The sequence below is a fragment of the Passer domesticus genome, chromosome 7, assembly GCF_036417665.1.
Source record: "Passer domesticus isolate bPasDom1 chromosome 7, bPasDom1.hap1, whole genome shotgun sequence".
NCBI classification, from domain to species: domain Eukaryota; kingdom Metazoa; phylum Chordata; class Aves; order Passeriformes; family Passeridae; genus Passer; species Passer domesticus.
Window position 1 is genome coordinate 12,459,920 of NC_087480.1, and position 25,826 is coordinate 12,485,745.

Genomic DNA, 25,826 nt, shown 5'->3' on the forward strand with positions numbered 1-25,826 from the left:
TGTGTAAGAATTGCAAAAGCAGATGTTAATCTGCAGCAAACACCACAGGTATGGGCAGTCTGCATTTTTGCCTTAAGCAAACAAGAAAAACAAGACTATTAATGAGAGAAAACAGCAGCAGTTTCTAACTGCATGTATAAATAGGCATTAACACCAACTATATTCCTGAAGTGACTCATTACCGTGTGAAGAAAACTTTTACAAGAAACTTCACGTTGTTTACAAATTTCCCGTTTACATTTTGATTTAATTCTTGCTTTCCCACTCGCATCATGCGCCACAACCTCAGCAAAGATCTTCCAAGAGATGGAAACTTGATGCTTTAACTAAAATTACCACGATTTACTCTTTCAGTGAGCTGGTTCTCCACTTTTCCTGCAGTCAGGTAAGTAAAGCAATGTTTTCACCCAGGCAAGCCGAGGTTGCTTGGCACTGTGCTGGCCCAGGGGATGGATGGATGGATGGATGGATGGATGGATGGATGGATGGATGGATGGATGGATGGATGGACGGACGGACGCTGGCTCCGGGCTGGGCGAGGCAGCGGCCGCGCTGCGCTAGCGCCGAGCCAAGGACGAAAAATACAGCAGGAATAGCCTAATTCCAGCTCTAAATGAGCTCAGCAGGGAATCTAAACAGTCAAGTCAATTGCTAGAATCTGCACTTTTCAACCTCGTTCTGCTCCTTTGATCAGACTGAATTTTCAGCTACGGCGATTAATGGACTAATAGAGGAAGTCACAGGGCATCTCTGGGGAGGGAAAGGAGAGAAAAGTGTTTCATACTCATCATGCAGCTATGCTGCTAAACACAATTCCATGTAGAAAACTAAAATGCTGCTGCAGAAAGTGTGCTGAGTGAGCGGCAAAGGAGGAGAAAAGGGGGGTTGTACGAAACAAAAAAATGATGCTGGTGTGATTGCTCATTCATTGCTTAAACACAGCCTTCGGAGCAACCGGGAGAGAAAACAGACTGCCCGAGCACCAGAGTCCTGTAAACTACCCTTCAACCCAGTGCTCTAACTGTTTATTCGTAATGCCACAGAGTGAAGGAAATATTAAACATATTTGCTATGCAAAGAGAAGCTTTCAAAAGCCCTGAGTAATTAAGCACTAAGAGAAATTGATTTGTTTATGACAGGGATACATACTACTGATATTCCAGGGTAGTATGTCCTCATCTGCTGGAAAGGGAAGAAACACATTAACATTAGAAGTCTGCTAATCACAAAAGAAAGGGGAAAAGCGTTTTGTTAAGAATTTTTTTCCCCCATTTGCTTTTTTTATTGCTGTGCCTGAGAGGATGGGGCAGCTTCTCTTCCTACAAGGGGCAAATTTTCCTTCTGCAATTGATGACTTTAAAAAACAAACACAAGAGGACTTCAAATAACCCCCGGACTGATTAAAACATTAATTTATTTATAGCTTGGAAAGTTTGTAAAATACTGGTACTAACCCCTAGAGGGGAAAAATAACCCAGTACCAACAACAACAACAACACCAGAAAAGCCAAAAATAATTCAAATGTAAACCTGAGCTGAGGCAGGAACAAGTGCATCAAAGCTTCCAACTCCTGCTCTTTTTTTGCTGCAGCACTAATATAGCATTGCCAACGACTGCTGGGCCCCTTGCTGCATCCTTCTGCTCCACCTTTGGTCTTTCTTGAGCATACAAAGCCTAGATACATACATGATTCACTCTGCTCTCAGAAATAATCCTGCAGTCATCCTGGAATGACCTCCCACTGCGTAAATTTAGGTGTGTGTGTTTGAATCTTTACAAGATCAAGCTGTTAATGTAACGTCTTAGGCCAGGATATCACACTATTTTGGCTACATTAAAGGGCTTACCCTCCTTGTGGGTCTCTTATCAATTCTGTAGTGGGGAAAAATAGCTCAGCACAGCTTGTGCATAACCTGCATTCACATCTGCATCTGCCTGACACTGATCCAAGGAATTGTGTTTTCATTAATTCAATGACAAATGTTAAATAATTTTGCTGCTTATACAGAGAATATTATTTATACTGAAGTAATGCATTTACTACCTTCATTCTCTAACATTCCTATATTCCAAGGGTTAAATTGTAATACAGGATTACTTCTTGTTAATGGTACTTAATGGCAGCTTTTCAGAATTATGTACTGATAACGATGATATTTGCCTTTATACGTGCTATAAAAAATTTAACTTTAAAACATGTAATAGAGTGATTAGCCTTCAAAGCCCTAAGAAGAGCTGCTGCATTCTGATTGTGAATTTCTATCAATTATTAGTGCTGGCTGCTTGAAATATCCTAAGTGCTCAAGACAGAAATATTACACAGCCAACAGGGCAGACTGATAGGCTTCCTGAATGTACAGTTTTTGAAAACAGCTCATAATAGTGTTTGGCTTTCAAACCTTAATGTTAACAGCTTTGATGGGACTGCTTCTAATTCATATTTAAGACCCATTACCTCTTCCTCTAAGCAATCTTCATGAAACATCATTTGTTCTGGGGGGATATTTGCCATCCAGTGCAGCTCTGTAATGGCTGTTAATTCACACCATTTTGCCTGCTCCTGTATTAATCAGCAAACTGTGAATCATCCCAGTGTTTCCAGACTCACAGATGTGTGAGAGAATCACCCAGGCCAGTTCAGTTTCTCTCCCCATTCAGTCCCACAGACAATATCAGTTCCTGTTTACAGACACGGCTTTGTTTTCCCCCACCCACACACTGAAATTTCTCCAAAATGCCCAAAGAAAAAAAAATTAAAAAACCCCCACCGAGTTCATTTTACCAGGAAAGTTATTTCTAGGTATTGCATCTGAATCAAAACATGTTTGTACTTTGAGCTGGTGTGCAGGGCTCACTGCAGCCAGGCAGGAAGAGCAGAATGGGGAGGCAGAGGGGCTGCTCTGCCACCCCACCCTGCCCTGCCGGAGCCAAGCACGGCATTAACTGCATCCAGGGACTCTCCCACACTCTTGTTTGCCTTCATTCTATTGGTTAAATTGGACTTTGGTTCTGCACGTATTTTTGTCTTGTGAAGTACTGATATAATTTTAGACTATGACAAGACAATACTAGGTAGAAAGCACCCCAAAAATCAAGGGTAGATGCCATGCTCTAAAAGCACCACTGTGGGAAATATTAAAATGATTTATTAATTTAGACATCAAATTTGAGGAAATAAGTAGGGCATGGTTTTAGGGAAGTGAGAACATTTTCCAAAAGCAAAGCTGCTTTTAGTTCAACCCAAGCTCCCGAAACTCTCATTTACTAAGAAAGAGACAAAAAATACAGAAAATGTAGAACCCTACCTTCCAAAAACATGGGGGAAATGGAATGAAGACGTTCTGATATTAATGGGGATTTACAGCACAGTTGAAATGAGCTGGGTGTACAGCAGGGTTATGGAAACCATTTCCTCATTGCTATTCCTCAGCACACTGGGCCATGAACACACCTTTGCAATATAAGAATTATGGGTGTGCTGACTTGTGAGTGAGGATGTACCTGAGCCATCACTAACCACTCTACAAGTTGTTATTTTTAAGAATGATACACAGAAGGAAGTTATGGCATTCATCCTGAAGCCAAACAGGTTGTCAAGTCCTTGCCTAGATTCCCAAGATGTTTAAAACTTTATTGTATCTAAGAGCACAGTTGAGAAAATATGTATGTTCAAAACCTTTTGCTCAACTGCTTTTAATTAAAGATTTCTGCATATGGATTTTTTTTTTCTAATCTGTGATAATAAAGAAAGTAAAACTGGTTATGTGATAGGAAAAAAAAAGGCAAGAAAATCTGTAGATGGGGCCTGATTCAGCTGATGTTTAGCCCAGAACACTTGTGAACTGCTCCCAAGCTGTTTGGAAAACTTGAGAGGAACTGTCCACCCGGGCTGGCAGGGTCAGAGGGGTTTGGGTACAACTGGTGAACCAGACATTTTTCAACATGATGGTACCACCTTCCCTGCACCTCTGGGAGGTGAGGGTGTCTCCCATCCTGCACTGCAGAGCAGAAGGAAGCAACCACAGAAGGGGTTTTGAGGGCTCACACAGAATCCTGTGCCATGGCTCCCCCTCCTCTGCTCACCCACAGCTCTGTGGCTGTGCCTGGCCTGGAGCAGGGACACAGCTCGGACACACAGCCCTGTGACACAGCCTGGACACACAGACTGGACACACAGCATGGACACACAACCCTGCCCCACAGCCTGGACACACAGACTGGACACACAGCCCCTGTCCTGAAGCACCTGGAACATCACAAGCAGCCTGTCAGGCTGAAATGCAGCATCTTGCCCTACATTTCTCTGGGATAAGTCACATTTCCCTCTGCATGCTCACAGCACATGAGCACTACTTCCTCTTTCTCCACCCTGGACAACCCTCCCTCATTGCTTCATTGTCCTGCACATAAGGAAGAGAAGACTTCCCTGAACGCCTCCACCACCCCTCACTGCTGTTTACAGTACCTCCTGAGCCTCTTTTTTATTTCCAATTGGATTTTAATTTGTCCACTGTGAGATTCCCATAGAGCTATCCGTGTCCTAAATGCTCAATTGTTGGCAGAACATTTTCCATTTTATTAAACAGGTCATGACCAAGAGAAAGACCTGTCTGGATGGAGGAAAGTGCTGCAGCTTTGGTGTGGTGTCCGTATTAATTTCAGATCCAAAGGTGGGTGATGGTGAGAGTGGGGGAGAATGCTCCCCACATGGTGTTTAGAAGGATTTGCTCTATTTACAAGCTTCTGTGCAGATTGCTTCCCCTAATGATGTGCTGTGTGGTGTCCAAGAGTGCTATCAGCACAACAGAGAGCTAAACTGGAAGGAATTATGAGTGCATTAGGCAGAGCTGTTGGAAACATCAGTGCCTGCAAACATCTTAACATACAAGCCAAAGAAATGGGAAGGTTAAGGCATGGCTGTAAGGGCCCCACTACAACAGGGAAATGCTTTGAAATACCCAAAATGAACACAAGAAGACAACACAATTTTAAAAAATGAAATTTAAAAAACCACTGTGAAAGAGCAATGGGCTCAGAAGATCAGACATGAATTAAGGTTTTTTTATCTTGATTATTGTATTTCTGACAATGTATTACTGTTGACGTGTTGAGGCCAAACACCCCATTTTGTTCCACAAGTTTACTTCTTACTTTCTGAAACTTATCTGACATTATTTATTCACAGGGGAGGGAAGGGAGAAGAAGGCAGTGGATGGCTTCAGTCAAGCTCCTCTCAGACTCTCTTGAGAAGAGAACAGAGAATCTCCAAGTTTGAAAAAAATATCAACTCACTGGCAAATGCACAGATAAATGTAAATTCAGAAATGACCATTCAAGAAGATGTTTTAACATCTGTGGAGATGTCAAACTCCAGGCTCAGCCTCATTGCTCTCTGTAATCCAGATTCATCACCAGCTTCCTTTATTCCCCTATTCAAAGGCACTTAATTAGCTGAAGGGCTTGTTGCTTTGCCTTCAAAAGCTCTCCATCCCTCAAAGGCTTTGCTTTGGTATTGTGCTGCCACTGTCCTTTGAAATCAAATCTGGTTTTCTCTTCACAGCATTGGTAAAAGAAAGAAAAGGTAGATTTTAAAAACTTGGCTCCCAAGGAGAAGAGAAAAGAGAAGAGAAGAGAAGAGAAGAGAAGAGAAGAGAAGAGAAGAGAAGAGAAGAGAAGAGAAGAGAAGAGAAGAGAAGAGAAGAGACCAGGAGAAAACTTCATTCAAAGTGGCTTTAAAAATAAGTTTGACCCTGAAGAAAAAGGGTAGGGGATTGAAGCTGCAGATGAAATCTGGCCATTACTTTTGGTTTTATTAATAAAGCATGATACTGTAATTGTTTTATGCATTAGAAAGATGCCTTGTGACATCTTGGAAATCCCAAATAAAACATTATTTTCCCCTGTACTTGCAGGAGGACTGTATGTACTCAGATGATGCAGGTTGTGTTCTCTGCTTTTCCAAACTCTTCATCAACCTGCATCAGAGCTTATGAAGTGCTGCTGAGTCAGAACAGCCTCACCTAACAGTCACAGTGCACTGACTTTTCACAGGCAGAAACAACTTCCCATAATATATGGCACCCAGAAATCAGGCCATGGTATTACCATTTCTTCATATTAATAAAAGCTGTATTTTGTATTCCATTATAGTTATTTAACCTTTGTCATCTAACCTCTGGGTCAGTTTGCTCTTTGTAACAGCACATTTCTTCTTCAGTCTTGTTTCTATATTTAGAAAACTTACGCTCTGAAAGAAGATTTTTTTAACTTAAAAAAAAAGTATATTTAATTTAGCTCAGAAGTTTTGGTGTTCCTCTGCAACCTATAGTTTATTCTTCCAACTCAGATAATGTATTGCTGCTTTTACCATAGTCAAAGAAATACTTTGCTTTTCAAAGGGTATTTTAGTCCTCAGCATGTTCTTCACTATCCCATATGCAGTCCACATGTAGTAAAAATTCAGCCACTTTTACTGCAAATAATATTAGTTTTCTCTCTGTCTCTTCCCTTGTCATTTTTTCTCTATCAGTATTTTTGGCAATGGAGATGAAACAAATATACCCTTCACTGACAATCCAGTGTACAACTCCCTGGATGTCAGCAGGAATGCAGAGAGCTCTAAGAATAGCACATTTGGTTCCTAGGGTGCAAATGGAGCTCAGAGACACAGCGTGTCCCCCCAGACAATGGCTGCTTACCACCTACATCCCCCCAACAAAACAACCTTTGCAGCTGGCTTTGGTTCTCAGCATTCACACACAGAGCAGGCAGTGGGCAATCCTGCCCTCCTCCCCCAGACTCCCAAGTTTTAACTCAGATCAGCTTGGGCTTGGAAAAGAGACAGCCACCCAAAGGGTTTGTTGTATTCCTGACTTCAGCTGTGGATATCCCCCGGCTGGTTTTCTGCCTTCAGGGAGGAGGGGATGCCTCCTTGCCCTGCACAGAGCCCTGTGTCTGCTCTTGCACTGGGGGACTGACAGAACAGCTTTTCTGCAAGTGGGGTGCTGTATCAGCACTGCTGAAGGCAGAACTGGGCCCTGTGTGTTGGACATTCCAGAAGGAGGAAATCTGTAAGTACAAACTCTATTTAGACATGAAAATCAGGGAGATGCCCAACTAGTCAACCTGTCTGGGCAAATGCAGCTTTTTGTGCACCCAGAAACAGCAGATAGAGTCAAGTGGTGAAGCTTTACCCCTGAAAACAGCGTGTGATAGCTCTGGATACCTCTGACTCTGGCATTTACTACCATGTTTATATTAGGATTTACAAGTCCAGACCTTTCAGTATAATTTCACTCACCAGTGTCAGCCCTACAGGAATAAAATGAAAACCTGCCCATGGCCAGAGAGCAGCGTTAGCCCCACCGGGCTCTGAGCTACCACACAATGCAAACTGTCAGTGCCTCAATCAATACCCAACAATAAAGACATGGTGCTTCAGATGGGGGAGATTAGCCCTATCACACTGAGCAGTGTCCAGGCAAGACAGGATCTGGGACACAGACTGATTACACTTAAAAGATACATCACTAACTACGAAATGGTAGAGCTGTGAGGCACCAGCAGTAACCCTGCTTTTGGAATGTGAAGTGTTTGCTTGAATACACAGTGAAACAACAGCAAAACGCTCACTCTGGGTCTGCGGCTGCTGCTCTCTTCCCCATGTTGCTGTGCCTGCTACAAGGATCAAATTTCATGGTTTATTGTTCTCTCTCCAACTGGCCACCATCCACATTCTTCTTCTGTACAAAGCTGCACCTCTTGCTCCAAAGAAGAGAGAACTATGCCTTCTTTTTATAAATTTTAGTCACATTTGCAAACACACACACAGAGTAAGGAGATGACTTTTAAGCACTAAACAACATTTCAGGGAATGCTGGTATTTTTCTCTGAGCAAATTTCTGTGAATGAGGCAAAAAAAGGGCAATTTTCCACCAGAAATTTACTAATTTTGGAGATGCAGAAGTTGTCTCCCCCGTCTTCTGAATCTTTAACATTGTGCCTTTTAATGAAACAACTGCTCATTGCTTGAAAAGTCCTATTCATCACCTGCCTCAGGAGGGAACTGCACTGAAATTCTGCAAAGCTCAAATTCATCTCTGGATACACTGCTGGAAATCAAAACCTCAGTCACTGGGGCTACTTCTCTCTAATGGAGTAAAATTGGTACAGAGCAGGTGGGGTCTAAAATTCAGTACCATCTCTCAATGTAAATAAGAAATCTATTGCAGACAAATAACAGATCTCCATGCTAGAATCCATGAAATGTAGAAAGTATTTCAGACTCACGGATTCCTACACAGAATAATTTTCCAATGTAATTTTTCTTTTAATTCAGCACTCAGGATCCATTTTCTTCTATGAGATTTGCAGTAAAGTTATCAAAACCTTACAAAATGCTCCACTCCTCAACATCCACCATCTTTCTTCAGCAGCTCAACAGACTGTAAAACTGGAGCACTGTCATCTGCTGTGTAATTACTGGTCTAAGTCTTCCCTGTAAAATGAGGGAGGCACCATAAGCTTACCTAACTAGTCTGAAAATGTAAAATGCTCATCACCTGTAATCATTGTCTTAACTGTCCTTGATCTTTACTGATAGCAGCAAGATTATAATAACTCTCTCTCTGACAGTGAGAATCAGCTGAAAATGCAGCACAGGCAGAGCACCAGGAAAGTTGCTCAAAGAAGGAATATTTCGGCCAATTAGAAAGACTGACTTCAGGAATTTTTATTTTAATGTCTAATCAGTGATGCAAGGGGTTCAGAGGTATAAGACTAAAATGCAAAGCAGGGAAAACTGGGGCACAGAAACCTCAGGAATCCAACAAGGACATTCTTACTTCACAGACTCAGTGGTGAAGCCAAAAAGAAAAACCTCAAAGGTTATGGACCTATGATCAAAAGTGATCATGTCACTGTGGTTAACAACTTACTAGTCCTCATGCAAGATGCAGGAAAACACCATGAATGTGTTCTTCACCCACACCTGCCTCCAGAGTAAAACATCTGGTGGGCAGTAATTCGTGGAACTGCTGCACTTTGCTCCCTTTCAGTCATCTGTCTATCCACAGGCCTGGATCCCAAACCAGCAAGGCTCTCTCTAATCTCTGTTTAATCTGAGTCCCACCCAACACAAGGAGGGTCCTCATGTGCCTGGAGCAACAAACTGCACCAGGTCTTTCACTGGTAACCCTCTGGAGCACTAGATGTGCCCCCTGTTCCCTGTTCCACACCCGCATAAGCCAATTCAGTGAGTCAGTCCTTCCCTGCTGCCTGCTCTGGGCTGCTGCAGGAAATAAGGGAGAACTGAGGGAGCACAACTGGGAAAAGAGGGAGGTGATCCTGAAGAGGCACAGTGGCAATGCACCCCACAGAGTTACCCCTCAGAAGCTGATATTTAGTAACTATCCCCCATTTCTCACTGCTGTCACAGGACATGATGGTATTTAGTTACACCAGCAGTACACCAAGATTGAGGAAATCCCCCTCCTTAAGAACCAGTCAGTTTGCAAGGAAGAGGCAAAGAAGAGCTGGCTCTGGAGTGCATTTCACACTTCAGCTCTCAAGCAGATCCCAGCAGAATTTCAGTGATCAGGCTCTGCTTTACTGGGAGAGCAGTGTCAGACCTTCCCAAGCTGCTGATGGAGTGGCTGTGTGCACAGCCAAGCAGCTTGGAGGAGTCTGCTTACAAAGTGCTGGCTCAGCCTAACAAAGCCCTTGGTTTGGTGGTGAGGTTCGGTGTTTCCAGCTATTCTTCTAAACAAAAAGACGTTTATTCCTCACAGCCAGGCTGCTCTCAGACCCAGTCCCCAAGCCCTTCCCTGCTCCCAGGACCCTGTTCACAGTACTTCTCTCTGATCTGGGGTGCTAGCAGACTCACACCTCTCGCTGAGTCTCAGGGAGGAGGTGGCTGGACAGAAACCAGGGCTGTGCCTCACTTTTGCCAGCTGCATTTTTGCATTTACCAGCTCGATTGGTATCACAGATCACCATGGGTGGGGAATGGCCCTCATCCAAAGCAGGGAATGGCTTCTGGCAAATCCTAGTAACAGGTATTTCAAGTCTGCCTCTTTGCTATTCAGGAGCTGTACTGTTTGACCTGCTGTCCATGAAGGACACATTTTAACTTCACTTCTCACCCCACCTGATCTTTTCTAGCCTCAGAAGCATAACACAGAGATGAATTTGTTGAAGGGCACTAAGATAAAAAGAAGATATTCCCTCTGAAAGGATAACATGAAACATGCAACGAGAATATCTCTGGAGATTATAATATAAACTGAAAGAGACTATGACCTATACAAGTAAAAAAATTACTTTAAAATTGCCCAAAGTTCTCCACCAGGGAAAAACAGGCAGTGAATTACGGTGCATTTTTAGTTGGAGAAATAAATAAATTTACTATGATAACACCAGAGGTTGTTATTGCCTTGTCCATGTGTGCACTGTGCACACCTCAGACAGTTAGTGATGTCGCATTTGAAACACAAATGGAAAAGCAAAGTTAAGAAAATAAATGACTCGGTATTTTCACATAAGCCATGTAAGACAGAAGAGAGGTCCTCACCTGTCTGCTCTGAGATGGCAGTGTGGCAGCCTGCATCTGTCTCTGCATCCGATGTGGCTGCATCAGCTGCCGGAACTGCTGCTGGAGGAACTGGCTGCTGTTGTTCTGCTGGGACTGCTGCGTGGCTGGAGACTGCTGCTGCTGCTGCTGCTGCTGCTGCTGCTGGAGATAGTGAATGAGGGACTGCTGTCCTTGTCCTGCTGTCAGAGGGGACATTTTTTGAGTAGCTGACTCTGAGGCAAAGTGAGACAGTGGTTTGGTGTTGTTGAAAGAAAACTGGTCTTGGCTAACAGGGCTCTCATTCACCAGACCTGGCTGTAAGTTACTGGATGGCTGTTGCATAATTATGTTCATATTTTTGGTCTGGTTTGTAGTCATTGATTTAAAAAGCGAGTTCTGCATATTTGTGGGATTGCTGGTGGGAGTGATGTTAGACATTAATGTACCTTGAGGACTGAAGGGCTGCTGATGCAGAGCAGGGCTTGACAGCTTTTCTGGCCTGTACGGTGGAGAAGGTCCAGTATTTGTGGAGGCCATGCTGGCAACCAAGTTGCTCTGTGGGCTTTTAATGCTGTTGGCTGGCAAGCTGGCTGCTGTGAGAGCAGGCAGCATGGAGCTCTGAGGGCTGAAGGGCTGCTGGCTCAGAGCTGGACTGGAGAGCTTCTCAGAGCCATAGGGGGGAGAGGGGCCATTGGATGGGGTGCTGCTGGAAGTCATGCTTGAAAGCAGAGTGTTTTGAGGACTCTGAATGCTGTTTCCTGGTAAATTATTAGCAGGCATGCCAGACACCATAACATTTTGAGGACTGAAAGGTTGATGGTGTGGGGATGATCCTGCCCTGTAAGGTGGAGAGAGACCAGGAGGAGACATAGTTGGCCAGCTGGGAGTCTGTACTTGTTGCTTGGTACCAGACACCTGCTTGCTGGCTGCCAGCTGCTTTAGCTGCTGAGCGTGCCAGTTGGAGCCAGGCATGTTGGGCAAGGGTACTGGGAGCATCGGTGGTGGCTGGTTTTTGTTCTGAGCTGCTGTAGAGATGGGTGATGCAGCAGGTTTGCTTGAGGGAGGAACTTGGAAGTTAGCTCCAGCAGATGATGGTCTCATCTGAGGGGATCCTCCACTGGTTGGATTGCAGCCTGGAGAAAAATCTTTGTTAGCAACATGGTTCTCCAAGTGGGAAGTCTGCGGGGAGGACTTTGGAGTGGTATTTAGGTTCGGCTGAGAATGACTCAGACCAAGTGGATCTTCAGCCTTGCTGCACAAAATCTTCTCCAGATCCAGGTCATTGGGAGAAGGATCAGGCATTTTGGTCAGCTCTTCCAATAGATCTTGCAGCTCCTGGTCCACAGACTGTAAGCTGTTTCCTTTCTCGTCATAATGGACAATGTTGTTGGTTTGCCCTCCTATTGACCCCTTCTGGTTTATTTCTGTGCTGGCTGGCACTGAGAACGGGGAGCCAATGCCACCCCCATTCATGTGATTGTTCTCAAGGAGCACTGGGTGCCCTGTGACTCCCAGGGAAGAGGTGCTGTGACCAGTGGGGAATGGAGAACTCTGCATTTCTGGACAGGCCAGGCTGGGATTGGCACCTTGGCCCATGGCAAGGTTTACATCATCAAGACAAAGTCTTTTACTGTCGTTTGGGAAAGTGACATCAGGCACGCCACTGGAGGCAGGAGAGCTATCATCTTCCAGTTTTCTTTTAATGGATCCCTGTAACTGTGAAAATATGAAAGGAACAAGAAAGGATCCATTATTGACCGTATTCTGACACGTGCTGAAGCTCCATACTACAACACTGGGTTGGAGATAAAGAAAATTAAATAATACAATTAAAAAGCTAATCATGTGAGACAAATTCAATCAGGATTTAAATGTGTGCAACTTCACCAAAATCAAAAGAGTTATAGTCAGACAAAGGCTAAATCTCATGAGTTGGCTTTAAAACAGATGTTAAAGCTACAAAATACTGTCTGTCATGTGAACTGTAATAGAAGTTTTTAAAATAGTTTCTGGTTGCATTTCAATTAAGACATTATACTCCCTGCATAACAAACATGCCAACATTTTTATGGTAACATTTTTTAGGTCTAAATGGCAAATCTGAATGAAACCCTGGACTGAATTTAGTGACCTTCTGCCAGTGACTCGAATTAAATTCAGACCTGAGACAATTAAATTGTTTTACATTCTTTATAGGCCAAACATCTGAAATAACTAGCATACTTTCTAAACAAACCAAAACAAACCAAACTCTCAGCTATCTATCTAAACAGACTTTCAAACTTCCTATCACAGATGTTTTAAATTCCAGAAAGAGTAAGTAACAGCTAAACTTCTTAATTTTTGTTTATTCTTCTGTGTCTAAGGCATTGTGAGCTTCATTCTTTTGAAGGACTGCCACTCATTCATAAAAATAGACATGTTTTCAAAATACAATTATATTAATATCTTGATCTACAAGAAATGATGGAGCTGTAAATTCACAAATCTCAGGGAAAAGAAACCTGCCTTCTACATATAAAGAAAGTGAAACTAGAAACAATGCTTCTCATACTATTTCAGCATATGGCAATCTCTTCCACATAAAATCATCTATGGCTTTCAATTTCAACAAGCATGACCTGTATGTCACAGGATTAATAAGACCTTAACACTGCTGCTTCAAGTTAAGGGAAATAAGCATTATTACCTTGTTTATCAATAGAGGGAAGTAGTATATAGAAAAGTATCTAATCAGCAATGGGAAAGTGAAAGAACACTGGTTCCTCTAAGCCAGCTCCCAGTAAAGCACTCCCAGCTCTGGGCTACAAGTCCAAGTGCTTCCCATCATGCAGTGCTATAAAAAAATCCCATCTAATAAAAGTTCATATCAACAGAAAAGTCCCCCCACCAACCCCAGCATAACCAAATCCACTCCAGGGCTATGCTGCATATGGCTAACTTCTGAATTTTACACTAATTTTTAAACACACTGCAGTTATGCCTCAGTCACTGCACAGCTCCATCACCAGACACAGCAGCTTGGGCACTGTGGCAAAGAGACCTTTGGGTGTTTTCCCTTTACTCCCCAAGAGCTGTCCCTTACAGAGTTGTTAGTGCTTGTCTCTGGTGCCCTCCAGTCACACTGCTTTAACATGGGCTGTGCTCAAAAACCACAGGAGGGGAGAACTGAGGAGAGCTGCTTCCAGTGCACATTGTCTGGTTACTGAGAGCCTCTTTGGGCAGCAGTGTCTGTGCTGGGTCAGGATTGCTGCTCTGGGAGAGCCTGTCCCAGTGTCACAGCCAGACACTGCTGCACCATCAGACATTGCTGATGAGGCCAAAATTTGCTTAGCTTTAGGAAATGGAACCAGGCCTAAATCTTCTCCCAAATGTTAGTCTAATGATGGATGAAATAGTTTTCCTTCATTTTCTCTGCTAAAATTAAGCCAGAGCTGCATGTTTCAACAGATGTTGCCCTGTGTAGGCTGAAACATGTTGGTGGAGACTACCTACATATATTTAAAACTCAGACATGTATAGAGAGTATTTACAGGGGCTTCACCCATCCAAAACAAACAGAGTGTGCTCCCAAGCTGCACCCTGGGAACCTTCAGGCAGGAAGTGTGGGGGATCTCCCACCCTTGGCCAGCTGACATGCTGGCATGCATGTCCTTGCCAGCTCTTCCTTTGCCATAGGACATTCCTACGCTCTGAGTTACCGGGGAAAAATGTGGGCTTTCTAAACACTCTGAAAAACAGTTCTTTAACTGTTGCACTGGGGAATAAGTGTGAAGGGAAACAAACTTCATTTCCCCATGACTGTTACTAGATAGAAACAGCTAAAATAAGGCCATAGCTTTCTGATGGCACAGGTATTCCAAAACTGGGACAGGACTTTTAAATAGGATGCTGTTGCTTAGCCCTCCCGAGAAGATTTGCTGTAAGAGAGGCAATGAAATTAGCTGGGTGTCATGTTCTCTTGAAAAGCAAGATTCCTGTTTCCCAGGAGTATTGCACAAGTACTATAAAATCCTGAAGACCAATTTCTCCCAGTGCAGGCAGGTATAACTCCACAGAATTTAGTAACATTGCTTTTGCTTAAGATGGATTTGACTACAGCCCCAAACTTGAGAGAGAAAGATACACTCCTTAAAGCAACTAAACAAATCACAGAATAATTTTGGTTAAAAGGGGCACTTGGGTGCCATCATCCTTCTGCTTCAAGCACATCACCAATGTAAAAAATAGATGATAGTCACCAGGCACTTAAGCATGGAGTTCCATTATAAACAGAAATCCCTCCTTGCTCTGGCCGAGAGGTTGTTTTCAGAGCTCCCCACTGACACCTCAGTGGCTGTTTCTCCCACACAGCAGGCTCTGGGCTGGTGCTGGCTGTGAGGAGCCCCAGCTCCCAGTGACTGCTCTCCTTGCACATGCTGCTGTGGCAGCCCTGACCAGTGCAGGGGACAGGAACACAATTTCATGTTACTGGGACCCTGCCTGGCTCAGACACGCCAACCACAGTGGTGGCAGGAGAGCATCAACAAGGCACTACAACTTTTAGAATCAGGAGATCCTGACCTCACTAATTCACGAAGTTGTTTGTTGCAGAACATCCCTTCATCTGGTTCCAGATTCCCCAGGAAGGACCCGGTTTATTTCAAGTCTTTCTGCTCTTCTTATTTTTACACAATTTGGCAAAATCAACAGAAAAGAGAAGAACACCAAAGCATGTTCTTCCCCTTTCTCTGCTGATTAGTATATTGGGCAGCTCTGTTTCAAATTGAATACCTGAGAAGTGAGTGGAAATATTTTAGAAATGCATCACACACACACATACACTCTCCTAAGCTGGCTGGAGGCTGCCTATGGCTTAGTATGGGAAAGCTTCATTCAGATGTGCAAGCAAGGACGAAGCAGACAAGCAACAAAGGGGCTCTTGTGACATTGTCAAAATGCATTAAAATGCACTGGCATGCACAGGCTAACTTCTGTTTGGGAATACCTGGGAAACAAAGGCAGCTCTCCGATTCAGGGCATATCTGATTGTGAGTTCTCCATTATCTCAGGTTTGCTTTTAGCAGCGATCCCAGCCCTACTGTCCTCTCCAAACCAGCAGGCTGTCTTTCTGGGAAGGACCAAGTCACGCAGGACCAACGCTGCTGGCTCGACATGGCAGCACAAGCAGAATAAATAATAACTGTTTATGCTGCTCTGTCCACAGAAGCTGCACAGCTGTGGTTACAAACAGCTAATTTGTCACACGCTCCCTCCCTGCACCAAACTGATTCCCTCCATGTGGGCAGAGTGCTCCACAGGCTTCTCTTGTGCAAGGAGGGAAGGGCAGCCTCAGCAGGAGAAGCCAGTCCTTGGCTGTGCCCTCCTTGAGCTGGGCTTGCTGGGGCTGCTCTGGGGGTGACCTTGGGCATCAGGCACCAAACTTGGGAGGTGGTGCTGGCCTTGAGGAACTTACTGTTACTCACTGAAGGGACAAAGGAAGGCAGGAAGTGGCAAAAACTGAAGCAGAGTGCTCAAATTGTTAAATACATACTGTGATGGTTCCATTGGATTTCAATAACCAACCACACATGGGCATCTCTGGACTGGCTCCCTGCTTTGCAGCATTCAGCCTTTCTTCTCTTGTAACATGTCAGCTGTCCTCAGCTGCTGCTCCCGCTCTGCCCGTGAGCCAGGCTGCCCCATGGCCCTCCTGCCAGCCCCTCCTGTCCTGGAATTAATTCTCCTTCTGGAACTCATGCCGTCCTTCACCTGCAGGTGGGAACTTGGGAAGGAGCACCTGCATCCTGCACTGGAAAGCCTTGTTTCTCCAGCCTCACAATTGACCCCTCCACCAGAAACAAGCCACCTCTAACCAGAGATTCCTATTTAGGCCAACATACTGCAGAAATGAGAGAGGAAAAACATTAGCAAGGTATTTCAGCCTGTCAGAGAGTCAAGCCTTGATTTACAACAACGGCAGGGTGCTGATTATTGATCTGCAGCATCCCACCCCACGCACTGCCATGGACAGATCCAACCTACAGCAGTGATTCCCACACCTACACAGCCTCTTCGAGTGAGCACTGAGCCCAGTGGCTGCTGCCACCCACACCCTCCCTCAGCAGCTGCCCTGTGTCCAGCAGCATGGCACAGACTCTCCTGATTTCATAAACTGATGTTCATGGATCCATGACTGGCATATCCAGAATGGGAGACAGACAACCTTCTTTCACTAAGTCTCAAGACCCTTGTAACTTTGGGAAATTCCATGTGTTGGTTTTTCTGTTTGTTTCATTGAGGAAAAGAAATTATTGTAAAAGGAGATGGTGCAGGTGGGGAGACATCAGTCTCACCACAGATCCAGAGATTTGCTAATGTGGTGGCAGCTTTGACAAAGCCTTTCAAAGCAAAACACCTCGGGAATCCAGGTCACTGACAGGCTGCTAAGATCTGGCATATCTGAATTATTTTGACAGATAGAGCATGTTTAATTTTTGGTGGAAGGACTGAGCAAGGCAGAAGCCTGAGATAAACAGAAGTATTTTTCCCCCTAGTATTTTCTCAAGGCATATTGCAAACTGTTCCCTCTGCAAAGCATAAAACCTGAGTCTAAGGTTTGCTTAACTGAACTGACCAGAGAATCTATCAGTGTCTGTCTCTTTCAAACACTAGACACTGCCAAAACTGGAAGTATGTATTTGCCAGAGGCAAACTGTTTGCAGCATTCAGCGATCAAGACTTCAGCCTCTGTGGCTTCAACAAGCTTCAGCGAGACCTATCTGCCCATCAGCCCAAAATGTTTCTATCTGTTCTGACAAAAACAGTCATGCAATGAGAAAATGGAACTGGCAATTTTCCACATAAAACAAGAAAACTTCACATTTTTTTTCTCCTGTGCTTTAAATTCACAGCTTGGAAAGTTTTGTGCTCTCTATTGCTCATTTATCCACACTAGACAGATTTTACTGTCCTGATAATATTTAGGGACAGTTGGTGAAAAAGAAGTGAGAATGTGCCTGTGTGTTTAAAGGCTGGAAAGTGGATCTGATATAAAATATTACCTTTTAAATAGCAGCAGTTACTTGCAGACCCTCTGTGTTGGGTAGTAGGCTGGCTTGCACACGAACAGCAAACCCCAAATGCTCCTGGGCAACAATCCCACTCCAGTACAGCAGGACCTGGCACTGCAGTAAGTGCATTTAGCACATCTGTAGGTTTCTGTTTCTGCATGCTGGCTGCAGTCTGGTAAAAGACACTCACATTATATATCTGAATCCAAGAAAAATTGCCTCCTGCTGACCAGTGAGCAGCCAAAGCAGTACCCGACTACAAGAAACATAAACTACATTTTATCAAAGTCATATCTCAGGCTACAAGGAGAACTCAAGGAGGCTCAAGCAATTAAAACTACCACTCACTTTTTCCAGACTAAGGTTAAAAATAAGCTAAAATCACATTCTTCCTACTACTTTGGGCTGTTTGACCCTTCTGATTTCAAGCAATTTGAGCATGGATGGGCATTAAGTTGTCATTTTACAGTGTCAGGAAACAGATCACACACAATGCAGTTCCAAGCTACCAGACGCATGCACCAGTGTGCTTAAAAATTGCAATTCCCCAAATTTTCAGGTAAGGAGTACCAGAGTAAAGTCCACTTTGGTCTGTTGGGTACTTGTAGACTGCAAAGGTGGCAGATGTGTTTGTAATGAGGTGTGGTGGTAGAGAAAGGATTATGAATAGGGAAAATTCACAGGGTGGGTTTCCTTCTATTCATCATGCTCATAGAAATAGGCAGCTGGAATGGAGGATGTAGGAAGAGGAACCGGGGATGTAAGCAGTGACTTTAACCATGAAAGCACGTTGGTTATTAGCCACCTTGTATGCGTGATGTGGATTGTTGTTACCTGACACTACAGCTTCTCCCAACTCCCACCTTTAAAACAAATACAGTAACAACAGGTACTGGAAGTTGCTGCTTAGGTGTGCACATGTAAATCTCCTCCTAAACACTGCTGCTGCACGTGGAGAGTTTGATCTCCCCTCAGTACAGAGCATCAGTTGACTTGATGGGAGTGTGCACTGATCCTCTGCCCCACTGCACCACTCATTGAGATCTTCCACAGTTATTCCCTCAGAAAATCAAAGACCTCATGCTGTGTTAAGAGAGAAAGAAAAGAACAAGGTGCGTGCTTTCCCTTAATAAATCTCACACTCTTGTTGTGAGTGCAAAGCTGCAGGAGCCAGGAGCTGTGTTCACACACCCCTGAGTGTGCATTGTCAGAGACCACAAAATGCAGAACTGTGCCCTTCAGCTGGTAAGCACAGAATTCCCAAACACCAAACATCATGACTGCACAAAACCAGAATAATGTCATCTTACAATAAGCTTAAGCCCACAGAAACTAACAGGAAATTCACCCTGGACTACCATGAGCCTAAGGTATTACTTTTCTTTTTTTCTAATTTTAACAAAGAATTAAGGGGAAGAAAATACTACAAATATGATTTTCCCATTCACTGATTTGTGTGAATGCAATTATTACACTTCTAATGATAGAAATATGTATGATCTAGGTCTTACTTTCAAAGGGAACAACTTACAGACTACAGAGCAGCAAGTGCATGAATGAGATTTTTCTAATTACCCCTGCGCAACATCACAGGAAACATTACTGATGTCTGAATAAAGGTATCAATGTAGGATGTGTTCCAAGGAGAAAAAAAGACATAGCCAAGAATATACCTATTGTGCCATCCTACACAAGCAAGATGCATGCAAGAGGCCAAGCACCATTCATTATAAAGAAATTTTAAAAAAAGAAAAAAAAACAGCAGCTTTTATACTTTTCAGGTCAGACAGAATTACCAGACTCATTTGGTAGGCACCAACAGAGATCTGCCCTATCAAAACAAATGTTCAGAGCCTTCCCATCTTGTCTTTCCTTAGCAATTCATCTGCTTTCGGTATTAATGTCACTGTTAAAATGGAAATTTTTCCAGGAGAAAAATTGCCGTTGACAAATGGATCTGGAAGAGCAGGACTACTGCCTGCTCCTGTGTTGTGCTGCTAGCAGGAGATCTCTGTGCAGATGCCTTGTAATTAGTCATCTGAAGACTTACAGCAATCACGTCACGCATATTGTTTGGCTGTGACTTCCACGTTCCATTTAATGACAAGTGTTATTAACTAGACATCTGAAGACAGAACAAGTTCTCTGCCTCTTGGTTTTAAGCCGTAGTACAAGAGCAATTCTTTCATATCTGGCTGTAAATCAAGATCAATCTTAGACTCAATGCCTCTCCATCAGTATTACCTCATCTTAGCTCAGTTTTAATACCAGCAGTATTGTTTTATATCTTTTTTATAGTCCATTAATTTCAAAGTCCTGTGGAACACTTTGCAGTAATTTTGTAGACTACATTAATTTCTCACAGCAATATCTATGTTGGAGAACTGCAGATCCTCTCCACTGAGCAAAAAGTGATGGTTTTGCTACTTGGGTCTCCCAGGATTTGTAAGATACTTTTCTGTCTTCTTTTTCAGCCCCTAACACTGGCACAGTTATGCAATGACCACAAGTAGAAGAAACAGGATGTACGTGTTCCTAAATTATGAGGTAGTTTTCCATTTACTAGATAAGGAGATAAAACCCAGTCTGACACTTCTTTTCTGCTACATATTGTATTATATTTTTAATATCTCAGAAGACTTAGTCCTGTGGTTTTACCAAACTACAGGTGCCATTCTGTCAAAAGGTATCGTTGGGGAATTAATAGCCTGGAGGCAGAGCCTCCAATTAGGTCAAACCTAGGGACAAAATGCTTTCAAATTCACAGAACAGTAAGAAACAATGCAATTTCAGTTTCAAAAAAAGGGCATTTTTATTCCAACAGCTGAAGTACTCACTCCTCCAAATAATAACAGCTCCAGCCTCCTGTGTGTGGCTGCCCTGAATGCTGAGAGCAGCACCCTTACATCTGCCAGCCCAGTGCCCTTCTGCTGACTGCCTGCACTGGACAATGATCTAATACTCAATCTAGAGGTCTCCTCTGGGCTCAGGCAAGACAAAACATTTAAAAGAGCAGTTTGAGGTTTCTCCTAAGTGGTACCAAAAACTGGAGCACAACTCTTAAGAAGGATGGAACAAATGGGCAAGGAAAGAAACACTCTGAACAGCTCCTCTCCTGCTCCTTTGATGTTCTCTGTCTTTCAGAAAATGAAACAATAAACAGGATATTGATTAATACAGATCCAAAAACCAAGCCTCACTTAGAGAAAAAAGATAATCAATCTAGTCCCACAGAAAGTGGGTGTAGAGAGAAGTCTGTATAATGGCCAGAAGCCGAAATCTTTTGTAAGGCAGAGGAATGAATATTTAATTTGTTTCTGACTACTTCATGTTATCCCACCACTTTCATCTTTACCAACCCAGCACCTCTGCTATTCTCAGTGTGCATCAGCTGGAATATGAAAACAATTCATTGGAAAAATGCTGTTTGTACACACCTTTCCTCCTGCAGCAGGGCGATGACCACAGCTCTTGCTCCTGTAGTACCTGCTCTTTCAGCATGGCTCTTGAACTTACCCAGGGACCTTTGAAGGGGTTCTGCATGTCAGCAGTACTATGAACCCTAAACCAAACACAGATTCCAGTCCTGAAGTCTGTGTTCTGTATAAAGCTGCTGAAATCTTGGCCTCAATTAAATAAATTGGTTGGACTTGATGATCTTAGGTCTTTTTCAACCTAAATGATTCTGTGAATATTTTGGGACTCTGACTTCATCAGGGATGACATTTCACTCTTTGCTCCTTCTTCCTAACTAAAGGAGTGAATTAAAAATACACAGGAGTTGAAGAAATTCTCTCTGCCAGAATATGCAATGCCAAAGTTACTTGGGTTTTAACCAGAGAACCTCTTGACTTGCTATAGATACCAGTTCCCCTCTGTCCTAGAAGCAATGTTAATCACACATTCATCACTGCAAACTGACAACATAAATGCTGACTTATGCAAACAATATTAGAGAAAATTGTGTTCTTGCTGCAGAAGTGAATTACACAGCTTTTTAAGCTTTCTACACTTTTTAGTTTTATGTAAACTCTAATTTCTAAGCTTTTGTTCTGCCTTGAAAGGTCACACGGTTGAAAGCCATGAAGCATAGCATGCGTTCCTACTGATATTAAAATACTGTTTACTAAATCATGCATATAAATGTAAAGAAGAAACTGTTTGCAACCTACTGCGTTAATAAGAGATGATTTATAAGACAACACAATTCCAAGTATCAACATGTGGAATGTAAAGATCTGATCTCAATCACACAACGTGATTTTTTTGGCTGTTTTTTGAAGCAAAGTCTCTGCACTGCAATCACACTAACTTCTGATGACACTGTATTTGACTGATTAAACTCTTAATCGTGCCAATGCTTAACTTCAGGAATACAAGTGGCCTTTTCAGATTTGAGCATATGATTGCACATTTGCAAGATCAGGACTTCATTTGCATATTCAAATTGCAAAACTGCATCTTCTCTTTGTGTAAGGCCAACTATAGCGCTCCAAATGCTAAACAAGCACCGTAGAGTTGGACAGTATTTTTAGCAGCTCTGTGGTGCACTCCTATCTTTAGCTGCTGTGTTCACAAACAATCCCACAGGACACTGCATAGCTCACATAGCTCAGGCTCTTCACCACATTCCAACTTTTCTCCCAAAACATGGTGAAAGCAGAGTATAAAACAGACCAGTTCAGGACCCGCTACAGTTTCCTAAGATGCATTGTCTTGAGCAGAGCAGAAATATTTTCAAGCACAAGAACAATAAAACCTCAGCACATTCTGCTCTGGAGTGGTGATGGAGCTTGCTGTGACTTCCTCAGGGGAAAATACAGCTCCACACTCCGAGTTTGCACTGTGTAGATAAATCAAGTAGGACAGCAAAGGATTTCTGCATGTTGTTTCCTAGCAGGATGTGCCTATGGGTTCATGGCAAATTTCTGGTCAAAGCTTAACCCTGCGAGAGAAGTTAATAATTGAACTTGCCAAATCATCACAATTTCTAAATCCAACCATGCCTTGTTTTTACAAAGGGGCATATTAAACCAGTGAGCCATTTTATTAGACTCATGCTCATGTAACAAAAACATGTGTTAGCTCTTGAGTGCCAAGTACCATCCTGGAGGGTTACCAATCCCTGATACAGACTTTGTAGCCAGACTGCAGTTATCTGTCATAACAGAGAAGGTAGTTTGGAATACACAGGCTGAAGCATGCTGCTCCACTTGGGAATACTTTATGTGTTCCTGTTCTCTTTGTGAATCTCTGGGGAGATGACTGCAGCAGGGAAAAAGAGCTTGAAACTTCCTGCTGGCTGTAGTGGGACTATCTCACAAGCCTCCTGGATGGCTGGAGCTCCCTCCTTCACTCCCTTTAGGAACTTTTGCAATGGGTGCAGCATCAACATGCAGCTGCAGCAGCTGGGTCAACCCTGAGTGCATAGGAAATGCTTTCAGAGTCATCTGCATAAGGCATTTCAAAACTACAGGGATACCACAAAGAGAGAAAAGACTCATCGGGGGAATGGGAGTATTAATCAGATTATTGACCTTTGAAGCTTTGAATATGAAATGCTTTGCACACTGAGCTGGAGCTGCACATGGAGACAATAGCCTCCAATATCTTGATTTACAGAGGAAGTACTGATGGAATTCCATATATCCTGTTAATGGTGAAAGGAAGGGAATTATGTAAAGGAACTATTTTTTTCATTAAGTGTCTTAGCTAAGCGTTGCAGATGACCTTAGACACTTGGCTGCAATTTAATTTCAAGGGGACAAGATAACCTGAAAACTCTCAGAAAACCCTAGACCTTGTGAGTGCTTTACAAACAGACTCCTCATTTCCCCGTTTCACTTATCTTCTCTCCCAATAGTATGTGTGATCAAACATTCTCTTATTAGAACTCTTTAAACACTAATGGACTTTCCAAACAAACTGTGTTCATTTGCTTCCCCTACCCCACCACAGCTCTGGCTGTATGTCTGGGAGGTGAGAACTGAGGAAACAGCTCCAGGGCTAGGAGGGTGTCCCCTGGCTCTGCAGCAGCACCAGAGCAGAAATGCACAGGAGGCAGTGGCCAGGCAGCAACATGTACCATGCACTATGGCTGCAACACACCATGCCTACAATGTACATGTGCTCATTTCTTTTTGTTCTGGTCAAAGTAATTTTTTCCTTTTAAGCATAACACAAATTCAATTCAGAGTACCATGCTTTTTTTGTCCCAAGTGTTCACATTATGCAACATGAGCATTAAGTTAAGGAGAAAACAAAAAAACCCTGCAGGTACTTTGATTTTTTTCTGAGCCCTTCTTGAAGGACAAATTTTGAAATGAGTAGAGGCTTTCCCGTCACCCAGAGAGCAAGGCTGGCATCCTGGGTCATAGTCCTTATCCTAGTAAGGGCTTCTTAAGTGAGAAATGTGGGTTGTAAGACCTGGCCTTTACTAAGAAACAATGATATTACAGGAAAACTCACTGTATGTTTTTGAACATCAACACTTAATTACCCTTCTATTTTATAATACAGACACAATGTCTGGAGTTGAACAAACACATTCTTGAAAGGTCAGAACACTTAAACTGTGTGTACCTAGTTTAGGATGACAAACCTGTTGCTGCTTTTTAGCTATGACATTTCAGTTTACCCACAAGAATTACATTACTTCCCCTAAAAGTTTTCAAGCTCGAGAACGGTGTCTGAAAGTGAAGGCAAAACTCTTTTTTGACATAAATTTATCACAGCTGCCACTGAATCCTGTGAAAAGGGTGTGAGCCACCAGCAGACACAGGCAGGGATGCCCTGTCCACTTCGAGGAGAGGGGCTGGCTTGGCTGGCCAACAGAGAGCTGCTGCCCAGGCCAGCACACACAGCCATTCACCAAACTGTGCAAACCTGAGCCAACACCTATGAATTCTCCCCAACCACACAGCTGGAGGGCAGGTAGCTCTTCATTTTTTTTCTGAAAGAATGGAACTTCCTCTTTCAGCTCTCCTTATACGGGTTAGTGAGGATTTAACTGCTGCAACCATCAGGAAACGACTGTCCAGATGGCACCATGGAGTGGTGGTGGTTTCTGGGCAGCTGCAAGGACCTTGCAAACTGGGAATTAAAGTTTGCATTTCCTGGAAGTGTTCTCATCCATCACTAAACACTGTGTTGTGCCCACCTTCAAGTTTCAGGGCACTCAAGGAATTGAAGGGGCACCAGTTTAACCCTAACCCGGAAAGGGGAGGTTCACTTAATTTCAACAGAGCTGCTTGAGATTACTTCATTCCCTGGGGCTCAGAGATCCTGAAGCCCAGGCCACACTGAGCTAGCTCTGGGACTAATTGGCATGGGTGGGCACTGTGTTAATGCAACCCATCTGGCTGGGACATGCTGGGACCTCAGCAGGACATTGCATGTGCTGTGCTCAGGTAGTCCCAGCAATCTTAAGTGGAATTCTACTGAGAGAAAGTCCCCTTAAGGACACCTTAGGCACAGTAAGATGACTGTCCTCTGTAAGAAATGACAGCCTCTCAGGTGGAAGTGGCTGAACCCCAGCTGAGAAGCACTGACTGACTGCGGACTCAGTGGAGATAGAAGAGGTGAGCCACTACAAAGTGGCTGAGGGTAACCATTTCATCTCACATTGGCATACAGGCTGTCAGGTACTGCTCTGTAGAAGGAAATGAAACTTCTTCAAATGCACGAAGTTGAGTACTTCCAGCTTACCACAGCTGCAGCCCCTCACCTGCATCTGTACCTGTTCAAAGCTCTGCCAGCCCTTGACAGCATTTCCTGCACACATCACGACCATCAAATGCATATCATCAGCCTCCCATTCCCAGGTTCCTGTCAGAGGGCCTACCTCTCTGCTGAAGGAAATTCTCAGCACTGTCCCTCCCAGTGCCACCAGCACCGCTGGCTCCTCACCAGGGCGCACAGCCAGCCCTGTGCACCTCATCCCACCCCTGTGGGGCAGGAGATCTCCAGTTCTTCAGAAGTAACTTACTTCCTACTGAACTGAAGAGACTGCAGAGAAATGGTACCTGGTTTCCTGTGCTTCAGTCACTACATTTACCAGACATGATGTAGGAAATGGGCAGGAAACACCAACCTTATGTACGGCAGCAATTCTTCCCCCTCCCTCCATGACACGTTTGAGCACTCCAAAACCTGACTTTGCACTTTTTAGTGCAGCCTTTCTTGCACAAACATTTGAGTCAGA

The 25,826-nt window shown here is 43.6% G+C and overlaps 1 protein-coding gene across 7 annotated transcripts in view; it reads right to left on the reverse strand.

Moving 5' to 3' along the window:
- The window catches only part of MAMLD1 (mastermind like domain containing 1), a 247,384-nt gene that overhangs the window by 21,315 nt on the left and 200,243 nt on the right, over nt 1–25,826 (reverse strand). For all 7 annotated transcript variants that reach the window (XM_064426924.1, XM_064426926.1, XM_064426931.1 and 4 more), the window contains one exon: nt 10,572–12,287. In XM_064426924.1, the coding sequence (XP_064282994.1) occupies nt 10,572–12,287 (1,716 nt within the window). The remainder of the gene's footprint in view (nt 1–10,571; nt 12,288–25,826) is intronic.